Source organism: Nicotiana attenuata, chromosome 1 (assembly GCF_001879085.1).
Source record: "Nicotiana attenuata strain UT chromosome 1, NIATTr2, whole genome shotgun sequence".
In the NCBI taxonomy this organism is placed as follows: Eukaryota; Viridiplantae; Streptophyta; class Magnoliopsida; order Solanales; family Solanaceae; genus Nicotiana; species Nicotiana attenuata.
In genome coordinates, this window is record NC_031989.1 from 74120509 (window position 1) to 74134157 (window position 13649).

A 13649-nucleotide genomic window follows, 5' to 3' on the forward strand; every position below is an offset into this window, starting at 1 on the left:
TGAATTTTTTTTAATCGTATTTTACCTTTCTTATTATTCTGGGCTGTAATAACTTGTAATAACTATTGGGGCTTCTAATGAAAAGGGGAGGGTAAATCATGCATGCAAAAAGGGGTAGATATCATGTTCATAGGTGATTATTATACTTCTGCACTTATATCCTGCTTTCAACTTTCGTTTCTGTATTGCATATAGATACCATGTCTATAGGTTACGCATTTCATATAGAAACCATGTCTATAGGTTATGTATTTCATATAGAAACCATGTCTATAGGTTCTGCATTTCATATAGAACCCATGTCTATAGGTTCTGCATTTCTGCATCATATAGAGACCATGTCTATAAGTCATCTCTGAAACGCTGTATATCATATAGATAATATGCCTATAGGACTTCCTGAATTTTGCATCTGCATCTATCACTAGGCAAACTCGTTTATATGTTTAAATAACTAACAACATTTAGATATCATGCCCATAGGACTCTGCACTCTTGTTTCGCTTGTAAAAAATATTTTTCAAATCAATAGCACCTAGAAAGCATGCCTATAGGAGCTATCAACTAAAATCTGAATCGCCCATTCGCTTATAAGTCTAAAATCAGCAGTAACAACAACGACTGTAGAATTTATACTCCTGTAATTGACATTTTCTTTCCTAAATCAGCATACTTCTTTTCTGAACTAATAGATATCATCTATAGGTTTCGTTTAACACTTAGGCAAGCCATAGGATAACTTATAAATGGAATCAAATTTTTATTAACTACAACCAGCAGGCAGGCCTGATTTGGGCTTCTTATCTGAAATATGTAATAGATCAGTCCGCCACAACTTTTAAGTTTAAACATACCCTAATCAGTACGTGTAAAGACATGCTAAACTATATGCTTCTCTTTGTTTTCTTTAAGGAGGTTTGTTTTAGCCCTTTCTATCTGTTATGTGCTTCTCCCCCATATTTGTTACATATGTGTTTTGATTGTCGCCTTAGTATTTTGTCCTTTGAAACTATAAAACCTCACATCCCTCCCCTTTAGGATTAGTAGTCCCAAATACCTCCGGGACGATAGGATTGGGGCGGGTAGTAGCATGCAATAAGAAAACGAGACTATTCCGCGTTTTAATACCTTAACGGGGTGGGAAAGGGTAGATATGGATATGATGACCACGCAGTAACACCACATGTATAAACGGTTACCGGGTGTTGTGTGGGGTGATCCATATTATTTATAAACCTAGGACCCCCCTCCCTTTACTTGTTTATTTTTAAAAGACTGCTTTTCTCAAATTTCAGCTTCTTTAATCTTTCTTTTTAACTTCAATTACTTGCAGTAATTATGTGAAAACCCCTTTCCTTTACTTGTTTATTTTCAGAATTTCAAAGACTACTTTCTTCCCAAACTTCAACTTCTTTAACTTCTTTCAATTGCTTGCAGCCATTATGTGAAAACCTCCTCGTATTTGTAATTCTTGCTTGGCTACTTGTTGTTTGCACTTAAAGTCATAATTATAGCATGGCCGGGAACCACACTAGTGGATCTCGAGGGGTGCCTAACACCTTCCCCTCGAGATAATTTCAAGCCCTTACCCATTCTCTGGTTTTCTAAATCAAATTTCTTCTTAGTGTCCTAATGCACTTAATCATTAGGTGGCGACTCTTCAATTCAAACCCAATTCCCAAAAGGAAACGAGTTGTCCACCCAAATGTCATAAACCCGATTTCGCGAGAAAAAGGGGGCATCGACAGTATTCTGCCCATTGAGAAGTTGTTTATAGGAGGGGATTTTATAAGGCATATTGGGACGTCCATAGGGGGCTATGGGGAGGTTTATGGTGGTTTTGGATTTAGGGATAGGAACGGATGAGGTACGAATTTGTTGGACTTCTCTAAGGTTTTTGAGTTGGTAGTAGCGAACTCTTGCTTCTCCAAGAGGGATGGAAATTTGGTTACTTTCCTAAGCATAGTGGCTAAGACTTAGATTGATTATCTGCTCCTCAATAGGGGTGATAAAGGCTTGTTCAAGGATTGTAAGGTTATCCCTAGCGAGTCCCTCGCATCGCATAATAGGCTATTAGTGATAGACGTCGGCATCATGATGAAGAGGAAGAAGCAGGTTGCATAGGGTCGCTAAGGGTTATGGGAGCCTGGAGGAGAAGTGGGTACGCGAGTGTTATGTGGTCGATGACGTAGAACTGTATTATGGAGGCTGCGAGGGAGGTGTTAGGGGTCTCAAAGGGTTACTTGAGCGGGCACATAGGAGACTGGTGGTGGGATGGAGATGTTCAAGGAAAAGTGGAAGCAAAGAAAGTGGCATACTTGAAGTTAGTGGAGAGTACAGACGAGGAGGAGAGAAGAGCGAACAAAGCAGGTTATAAGAAGTCTACGAAGGAGGTAAAGCTAGCGGTCACTGATGCCAAGAATGCAACGTTCAGTCGTTTGTATGAAGAGTTGGGGGACAAAGGCGGGGACAAGAAGTTATTTCGGTTGGCCAAGGTTAGAGAGAGAAAGGCTCGTGATCTGGATCAAGTGAGGTGCATCAAAGACGAGGAAGGCAGAGTTTTAATGGATGAGGCTATGATTAAGAGGAGACGACATCCTTACTTTCATAAACTTCTGAATGAAAAGGGGGACAGAGACATTGTGTTGGGTAATTTGGAGCATTCCAAGAGATGCCATGATTTTAGGTACTGTAGGCATATTAAGGTTGAGGAGGTGATGGGCGCTATGTGTAAGATGAACAGGGGCAGAGCAACTGGGCCGGACAAGATCCTAGTTGAATTTTGGAGGTATGTCGGTAGAGAAGGCCTGGAGTGGCTAACCAGGTTGTTCAATGTTTTCTTTAAGACGAAGAAGATGCCAGAGGAATGGAGATGGTGTAAAATGATCCCGTTGTACAAGAAAAAAGGTGATATCCAGAATTGTAACAACTATAGGGGTATCAAGCTGCTTAGTCATACTATGAAAGTGTTGGATAGGGTGGTGGAAGCGAAGGTGAGGAGGTCGGTGTCTATATTTGAGAACCAATTCCGATTCATGCCGGGTTGTTAAACTACCAAATCTATCCATCTTATCTGGAGGTGGAACAGTACAGGGATAGGAGGAAGGATTTGCACATGGTGTTTATTGACCTAGAGAAAGTGTACGATAATGTCCCGAGGGAGGTTCTTTGGAGATGTTTGGAGGTAAAAGGTGTTCTGGTAGCATACATTTGTGTGATTGAGGACATGTATGATGGACCCAAACTCGGGTTAGGACAGTAGGAGGAGACTCAGAGCATTTTTCAGTGGTTATGGGACTACACTAAGGATCAACGCTCAACCCTTTCTTATTTGCACTAGCGATGGACGCACTGACGTACCATATTCAAGGGGAGGTGCCATGGTGTATGTTATTTGCTGATGATATAGTTCTGATCAATGAGACGCGAGGAGGTGTTGACGAGAGGCTGGAGGTTTTGAGACAAACCCTTGAATCTAAAGGTTTCAAGTTGAGCAGGACTAAGACTGAGTACTTGGAGTGCAAGTTTAGCAATGTCATCGGGGGAGTAGACAACGACGTGAGGCTTGATTCACAAGTCATCCCTAAGAAAGGAAGTTTTAAGTAACTTGGGTAGATTATCTAGGGGAACGGGGGGATCGACGAGGATGTCATGCACCGTATAAGAGCAGGTTGGATGAAATGGAGGTTAGCATCTGGCGTTTTATGTGACAAGAAGGTGCCCACGAAACATAAAGGCAGGTTCTACAGAGCAGTGGTTAGACCAGCCATGTTGGTTGGGGCAGAATATTGGCCAGTCAAGATAGCCCATATCTAGAAGATAAAAGTAGTATAAATAGGGATGTTGAGATGGATGTGCGGGCACACGAGGTTGGATAATATAAAGAATGAAGATATTTGGGCAAGGGTGGGTGTGGCTACCATGGAAGACAAAATGTGGGAAGTGAGGCTTAGATGGTTCGGGCACGTGAAAAGGAGAAGCCTAGATGCCCCGGTTAGGAGGTGCGAATGGTTGGCTCTGACGGGTGCGAGAAGAGGTAGAGGGAGGCCTAACAAGTATTGGGTAGAGGTGATTAGGCAGGACATGGCGCGAGTCCAGCTCACCGAGGACATGACCGTTGATAGGAAGGTATGGAGGGAGAGCACTAGGGTTGAAAGTTAGTAGGTAGTTGAGCGTTTTTGTGTAAGCCTAGTCGTGTTTTAGTATGCTAGTGTACACTTTGTGCTCGTACTATTTTTTAGGACCTTGCCACTACGCTGTTTATTGATATGGCTTTTCCAGGTATATTTTCTGATTCTTAGCTCGCTGGTACTATCTTTCTAGTTATGTTATTTTTATTATTCTATTATCGCATTACATCTTCTTGTGCCGAGGGTCTATCAAAAATAGCCTCTCTACCCCAGGGTAGGAGTACGATCTACGTACACACTACCCTCCCCATACCCCACTTGTGGGATTATACTGGATTATTGTTGTTGATCGGAGAGGTCGTACACTAGATACTCCATGGTTGTAGACTGGCTTGGCATAGTCTCCCAATGATCATCCAGGCCTGGTATATTATTTTCAAATTTGTCTTCAACTAGAGGTCGGTTCAGGTTGAATCTTTGTCCTCCATTCCCATCAACCGTTTCATTAGCTCTAAGAGATGCTTCAGCAGCTGCCCGTGCGGCTGCTTCCCGTGCAGCCAAATCAACTATCTCCTCACTGTTCTTAGCCATGTTCTCTTGGTTTGAAGATTGCCCCAAGAATTTCTCGATGAGTTCATTCTCTTTTCTCAGCTGTCGCAGGTGTTTTTCCAACTCTGGATTGTAAGGTATTACTTCTTTTGAAGAAGATGGAGTCATACACCGACGAACTTAACCTGTTGCCTGCACACGGAAAAGAAAATAATGAAGAATAAAATAAAATTGATTCCTGAATTAGCACCCAAAACTATTTTGAGCACTATTGATTGCCAATCCCCAGCAAAGACACCAAAATTTGACGAGCGCAAAACACAACACGAAATTAATGCTCGTTATCCAAAGATAGTATAGTTATGATTATCGTCTTCGCAGTGATTGGATTTAAACAATGTTCAAGTAATTTTTAGCTTAATACTATTCAAGATGATTAACACATTGATTGGGATGATTAATAACTAAAATTAACTATGAAACTAAAACAATTGACAATTGGTCACTGAAGACAAGAGTTGAGTAACACTGAAATAACAATGGGAGAAATAAGGGTCGTGACAGGATAGGTTCAAGAACTCTAGTTCAATTCACTCTGATGTTCTAATTATTCTCACAAATTCACTCGATGTTTATTTCAAACGTGTAGTCAAGACTCCTCTCTCGATAAAATATTAACTCCACGAGGTGAACTAATATAAGCACTGTGAAAATATGCAAGCATGCGTTAATGGATTGATCTTCAGGAAAACGTCTCTCAATATTCTCCTAACTTTATTTAATTAACAATTCAACAAGCTCGTTCGATTACTTGAAAGAATCATTGGATTAAACCAAACCAAATAATGCAAAGATAATCACCAAAATATTCCTCTTTCGATTCAATAAACCGGTGAATAAGGTTGCAACAATTCAAAGCTCCATAAACAGATTCAAGCAAAGAACTAGAGTTAAACTGTTACACCCCATGTTTTAGTACGTGGAAGTACGCCATAAGTAAATTGATATAATCTCGAAAACGAGATGTTTGCATTCCACATTTTCGTACGTTAAAGTTTCGTCGTAAGCTAATTGACGTAAGTTCGGGAATGAGATTATTTTGAGATTGTAAGCATTATGATATTTCAAACAAATGATGAGTAAATTCGTGAAGGTGAGAGGGGAATCAAATCAAAGAAAATGAATTTTCGTCAGAATTTGACATGTCGGGATAAAATATGGCCCGAGCTAAAATACTCGGTATTTATGGACTAGTGCCACACAACATGATCATGATAGTACGGTGTATAAGGTGTGTTAAAAGTGAGTAGTATTTTAAGTAATTTGAGATAATTCTTAATTATGTAGACAAGGATATTTTTGGGGCTGCCACATGGCATTAAGCCAAGCCAAGTGGCACAAATATGCATGATGAGTCAAAAAACTTAAGTTGCCACGTAAGGGTCTTTTGGATAACTACCTTGGTTGGTGTCTTATTTGGGAATGTAAATTAGAGAAGACCAGCAACGTTATCCAAACTCATGTATAAGGAGCTAAAGTTACTCTAATCCATTGTCACGTAAGGATGCAAAATTTTCCAAGAAGTTTAAACAAATGGCTTAGAAAAGAAATGATTGAGAAAAAGATGCATACAATCTTATTTGCTTCTATGGATTCTTACTTGATAACGTTGCTTGCAAAGACTAGCAAAGTTGGATACTCCAACGGAAGAATTCTCAAAAAATGAATTCATACGAATTTCATAACGCTACAGCAGTGTGAGACGCAATTCGGATGGAGCACGGTACAATCTTTCTCAGAAATATCATACGGATTTTTCCCTACTTTGATCCGCCGTTATGTGTTCTTCGCAAAATACATGTGTTAGAAGAATTGTCAAGAGAATCGGCTCAGGTATGTTAAGGCTATCCCTTTCTTTCTTTCTAGCATGATCCCTACGATAAAATCGAAACGAGCAAATGCACAATTTCCATAAATAACTCTATGCATAGAAGTACTAGAAGTGCCTATGTTCTTGATTCTCCACGTGTCCTATTATTCTTTTATATGTTCATGGGTCTCAGAAAATACGTAAGTTGATAAAGTTTGTTTCATGATACTAATCAGAGGTATAATGGTCTTATGACGTTCCGAGAGATTTTATTGACGTACTTCACATGCATTGCATTTATTTATACATGTACATTGAACCATGATCAGATGGCGTTATATACGCGTATATATATATATATATATATATATATATATATATATATATATATATATATATATAACACCATCTGGTCTATTGTTTATTGATTTTCATTCCTTACATACTCGGTACATTATTTGTACTGACGTCCCTTTTGCCTGGGGATGCTGCGTTTTATGCCCGCAGGTTCCGATAGACATGTTGAGAGTCCTCCAAGCAGGCTATCAGCTCAGCGGAAGGTGTTGGTGCGCCCCATTTGCTCTGGAGTTGCTTATTTGGTCAGTATATTAGGATATGTATTGGTTGGTATGGCGGGGCCTAGTCCCGACCTTTGTGATACTTATGTATTCTTAGAGGCTTATAGACAGATGTCATGTATACGGATACTTGTATGGCCTTGTCGGCCTATGTTTTGAGTTTACAAATGATCATGTTGGCCTTATAGGCCCGTATGTCACGTATGTAAGTTCTTATATCAGGTTGGATCGTTCTATGTTGAGTATATTCCCATGTTTTATTCTACTTATCTCACGCCAGCCTCTCTGGCTCATTTACCTATGATAGTATGATACAAAAGATACGTTATGTAGGTACTCGATTGAGTAACGCACCGGGTGCCCGTTGCGGCCCATCGGTTTGGGTCGTGACATAAACTCCACAAATAGCAATCAAAACACCATATCCGTCAAACCTTAAGAGAAACTACTCCATAATCATAGAGGAAGTCATCATAAATATAATTAAATAGTAAGAAAACATCAATCTAACGTTACAATCCAGACTCTCGTATTGAATTGATGGAAAGATGATGAAATCTTGTGTCTTGTAGCCTTATATGCTCTCCAAAAGTTTCTAAGGTCAAAAGTCCTCTAAATATCGTGTTTTTGATGTATTTATACCATTTAGGAACGGGTCGTACGAAACTATCCTTTCCAAGCGAAAGTGAAAAAAGTTGGGCGAGAAAATACACTACTGTGGCGCACCGTGCGCCGCTTTAGTGGGAAAATTTAGAGGCCTATTTTTTCACTCTGAAGGAAATTTGCACTAGCGCCCAGCGGCGCATGGTGCAGCGTGATACTGCATTTTTCTCAGAGTAATCTTTTTTTCTCACTTTTGATATCATGACTTGGTCCTCAACCCCCGAATGTGATCCCGACTTAATTTCTTGGGCTTCTACTCAGACTTCAAAGCTCCAAATCATCTATTTTAGCTCCAAACTTGCTTATTTACTCGAAATCACATCCTACACAATATAACACACGTAATAATTATAAAGTACTAACAATTAGGTTTAAATACAATCAAAGTATAGTAAATAGTGTGCAAAATGTAGCTAACACACGAGCCCCTAGCCAACCATCAATAACAAAAAATAATGAACTAAGACATATAATCCCCCAAGGCAATCTAATGTAACAAAGTAGAGTGAAACGAGAAATGCAAGTAAATGCATGAAATAGTAGAAGCATCTATCTAGTACAGTGAAAGCATATAACAAGTAAAGCCGGACAATAAATAAAGGTATCAATGTGGAAGCATGTAACAAATAAAGACATATAACAAGTGAAGGCATGGATTTAACAAGTAAAGACATGTAGCAAGTAAAAGCACATAACAAGTAATAATATGGAATAATCGAGGCATGGTATAATTAAAAACATACAATAAAGTAGTACACCCCCACATGCTTGAACCCATGAAATGCATATACACCCATCATCTTGCATATACGTCGTCCCCGCCCATAATTCATATAGAAAATAGACAAATCAAGTCCTAATTCCCTCAAATCAAGGTTAACCACGATACTTACCTCTTTTTGGAACAAAATCAACAACCAACATGGATTTCCCTTTGGAACAAGACTCTAAACTACCTGAATCTAGTCAATTATTATTCAAGCAAGTCAAAACAAGCTTTAGAAACTACCTAGAATAAAAAGGTGCAATCTTTTTCATATTCAAAAACGTCAACAAGAAATCAACTCGGGCCCACATGATCAAAATCCGAAATTAAGACAAATTTCTCCCCCGAGTCCGAGTATGTGATTTGTATCAAGATTGTACCTCAGATCGAGGTCTAAATCCCCAAAATTAGCTCTCATAAGTTTTCCCCCAAAACCCCAATTTCCACTTTTAAACTACTAGATTTAAGGATAAAATCTATGGGTGTTCACGGAAATAAATCAAAGTTAGATAAAAATCACTAACCGATGAAATTGGGATGAAAATCTCTTCGAAAATCTCTTCAATCCGTGATCTAGGTCTCAAAAATGGTGAAAAATGGTCAAATCCCGATTTTCAACTCTTTATATACCTGGAAATTTGGTGCTCTTCACGTTTGCGGAGCATCTGTAATGTTCGCGAAGAGCACAGACCAGCTGGCCTTCACGTTTGCGAGGTCAACAACTCGTTCACGAAGTCATCTCACCCCCAAGTCTTCGCATTCATGATCAAGAGGTCGTGTTTGTGATGAAGACCTCATCTGCCTTCCCCAAAGATCCCAAGCATAGGCGTTCTCGTGAAGGTTCCTGCGTTCGAGAAGGCCAGTCCCCCCAAGCCTTCACGTTCGCGAGCTGCTCCTTGTATTTGTGTAGAGTAACTTTCCCCGTCCCAATTTTTCCCTTTGCGATCGCGAGAGAGGCTTCGCGATCGCAAATCACTGAGATACAATAGAAAATCAGCTAACTCTACAAGGCTAAAAAATGTTCTGAAATCAATCTGAAGCTCGCCCTAACTCTCCGAACTCCAATTCGAACATCCACATAAATGTAATAAAATCATAAAAGTTCACTTGCAAGCTTAAATCATCAAAATAACATCTAAAATCAAGAATAGATCATTAAAACTCAATGTTTTTAAAGTTCAAAACTCAATTTTCCAACTTTCCACATAAAGTGCCGAAATGGCCTCGGGTCACCTGGGACCCCAACCAAACATGCTTACAAGTCCAAAATAATCATATTAACCTACCAGAATCGTAATAACACTGATCCAAAATTGTTTACCAAAAATATTGATCGTGGTCAACTCTAGCTACATTTAAAATAAAAAATTACATTTTCTTCAAAAATTCACATTTAAACTTTTCAAAAATCGATACGGACCATGCACGCAAGTCATAAATTATCAAATAAAGCTATGAAAGGTCTTGTAACACGAATAGGAAAGCTAGTACTCAAAATGACCTATTGGTCATTACAATATAACGGATAAGACCTCAAGGGACTACGACAACATACAACTCTACCTTGAATCCTCATGACGGATGCAAGCTCTCACTATCAAGACTTGTTGCCTCCAACACCTGGATCTGCATAAAATGCACAAAAGTGTAGTATGTCTACAACACATTCGGTACCCAGTAAGTGTCAAGACTAATCTTGATGATATAGTGATGAGGTCCAAGTCATATGATACTCACTAGTCAAATAACATGTGTAATGTATCAATAACTGGCAAAATAATATGTAATAGAAAATAATATCAACAATCTCGTTAGAACATGTGATAAGACTCAAGAAGAAGAATCCATCTTTGACAACAAATCATCATATTGAGGTAAAGGCATATGAAGGCATGTCAAATTTAATTAACAACTCATAAAAAATACAAGACGGAGTTTTAAAAAACATGAATATTAACAAATATCAACCATGTTTCAACACATAAACAACATTAAGTGAACACCCCTAAATCATCACATAACATCATCAACCATTACACCCTTATTTTGCCGCATGTGCAAATAATAATAAATGCCCTCCTTATTTCGCCACATGCGCATATCACCATTTTTATTTCGCCACGTGGGTAACCCGAGAAAACGTCACCCTTATTTCGCCCCACGCGCAAAACAATAATCACAATCGCATGGAAAAAATATCGTACCAACACCCTATCAATCCGCTCAGCATGTCCACATGTGCCACAATTTTCACAAAACAATAATGCCAAAATTTTGTCAAAGATATAAGTTCCTAATTTATTACCAAGGTGCACAAGGACATGAAAAATATTAAATTGCATATGCCTGTTTAACATATAAAGCATTACTACGGCTAAAACAATTGTACTGATCATGTTCATGTAGCCACAAAGTGATTAAACATGTTTCATATAAAATACGTCCTCAAATTAATTCATATTAATAACCTAAGGTCTAATCCGATCATAAGCCACACATAACACCCGTGTACACACTCATCACCTCATGTACACATCGTTTTTCACATAACACTAATAAATAATTTATGTCCAAATCTTGAGGGGTATTCCTCCACACAAGGTTAGGCAAGATACTTACCTCAAACGAGCTAAATCAATACTCTAAAAAGCCCCTGTGTCTCGAATCAGCCTACGAACGGGTCAAATCTAGAAAAAAATAACTCAATAATATCAAACACTACTGTAGAAATCGATTATAATAAAGTTTTAATCTTTATCAAATATCAAAAAGTCAACAAAAAATTCAACCCGGATCCGCTTCCCGAAATCCAACAAATGTCACAAATCCTGATTATCCACTCAAATACGAGTCTAAATATACAAGTTTCATCCAAATTCGTCTCCGAATTGGAGTTCAAATCCTTATTTTTTAATTAAGAAAAGTTTTGCCAAATTTCCAATTTTTCTCGCTTAGATTCACCAATCAAATGCCAAATTCTAGGATGGAATCATGATAATAATCAAATCCGAGTCAAGAATACTTAACCAATCTAAGTTGGTGAAAAAAGCCTCAAATATCGCTCCAATCCGAGCTCCCAATATCAAAATATGTTAAAATAAACAAAACCCTCAATTTTTAACATATTGTCCAACAATTCTCGCTTCTGCGTCCTCCGGATCGCATCTGCGAGCTCGCTTCTACAACCAAGGGGCTCGCTTCTACGAGCTCCACTCAAATGCCAACCATCCGCTTCTGCGGACCACCTTCCGCTTCTACGGATTATTCCTCGCACCTGCACCAGTGCTTCTGCGCACATGACCCCGCACCTGCGGAATTTCCTGTCCACCCAAACTTCGCTTTTACGCCATCGTGTTCTCTCTTGCGGATTCCTCCTGCCCCAACCTTCCTACACACTTGCTATCCCACTGTTCACATCTACGAACTCACACCTGCGGACCCAACCTCGCAGGTGCGAAAACACCAAAACAGAAATGCCTACATAGAATAAAACAATTTGGAACACACCTGAGGCCCATGGTACCCCGTCCAATCACACCTACCAGTCACAAAACATAACACGACCTATTCGAGGTCTAAATCACCTAAAATAGCATTAAAATCATAAATCGCACCTCAATTCAAGCTTAATGAGCTAATCTAGTTTCAACTTGCGAAACTCATGTCGAACCACGTCTAACCAACTCGGAATGACCTCAAATTTTGCACACAAGTTCAAATGATATAATGAACTTATTCCAACTACCGAAATAACAATCTGATCTTGATAACACCATTGTCAACTCCCGGTCAAACATATGAACTTTCCATACCTTCAATATCCAACTTTTGCTAAATAGAACCAAATCAACCTAGGAACCTCCAAATCCATATTCGGACATACGCGTAAGTCCAACCATACGCACCTATTGGAACTATCAAACACCATTCTGGGATCATTTCCACCAAAGTCAAACCTCGGCCAACTCTTATAATTTAAGCTTCCAACCATAGAACTAAGTATTCCAATTCCTTCCAAAACCGTCCCGAAACCAAATCAACTATCCCCGCAAGTCATAAAATGATATATAAGAATACAAAAGGTATCAAATAGAGAAACATGACTCAAATACACAAAATGACCGGCTTAGTTGTTACAACCTTCAGAAGGTCATTTCGCAGATCCTCTATTTTATAATTCTTGGTACTTTTTAACTTGTACCTCCAGGCATAACATGGTCATAATATTTTGTAGAAAGTACAAATAATGAATTGTTTGAGCCCTTTGAAACTTGACTTCAAAGACTACAAATTTTATTCAGAAACTATGACCATATTCCTCATATATTGTGTATTGTGTGTCGACGCCCCCTTTTTCTTCCAAAACGGATTTCGGAATCGGGTATACGACATTCGGAAGGACAACTCTATTCCCTTGCGAGAATTGGGGTTTTTAGTTTGAAGAGTCGCCACCTAATGATTATAGTGCATTAGGACACTTTAAGGAAGAATTTGAGATGAAGAACCAGAGTTTGGGTAAGGACTAGAAATTATCTCGAGGGGAAGGTGTTAGGCACCCCTCAAGATCCACTATTGTGGTTCCCGGCCATGCTACAATTGTGACTTTGAATGCAAACAAACAAGTAAACAAGCAAGCATTGCAAATACGAGAAAATTATTACAAATAAGGAGCACAAAAGGTTAAAAAAAATGCTGAATTTTAGGGAAGGAGCAGTTTAGTTAAAAGTGCAAGTAGGAAGAAGTCAAGTACTTAGTGCGAACAATCTGAAAATTATGTGAAAAACAGAAGTCGAAAGTGCAACAACTTTTTAAGATTCAGAAAATTGTTAAACTAATAAAGAGGGAGGGGGGGGGTCCTAGGTTTATATATTACATGGATCATTCGCACAACACTGGTACTCAATTGTACGCATAGTGTTATCGTGTAATCATCATCTCCATGTCTACCCTTTCCCACCCCGTTAAGGTATTGGAGCGCGGAATGGTATCGTTTCCCTATTGCATGATATTACCCATCCCAAGCTATCAGTCTCGGGGCATTAGGACTTCTAATCCTAAAAAGGGAAGAAAGGGATGGGGGCCTTTATGGAGTT

At 39.0% G+C, this 13649-nt stretch overlaps 1 protein-coding gene across 1 annotated transcript; it reads left to right on the plus strand.

Annotated features, from left to right (window-relative positions):
* On the plus strand, nucleotides 2202-3050 carry LOC109237425. Its single transcript, XM_019403736.1, has one exon. It carries the CDS (start codon nucleotides 2202-2204, stop codon nucleotides 3048-3050), a length of 849 nt encoding a protein of 282 aa, XP_019259281.1.

What these genes read in the sequence shown, in the direction of transcription:
- LOC109237425 (XM_019403736.1), top strand. Translation starts at nt 2,202, where the DNA reads ATGGAGGCTGCGAGGGAGGTGTTAGGGGTCTCAAAGGGTTACTTGAGC.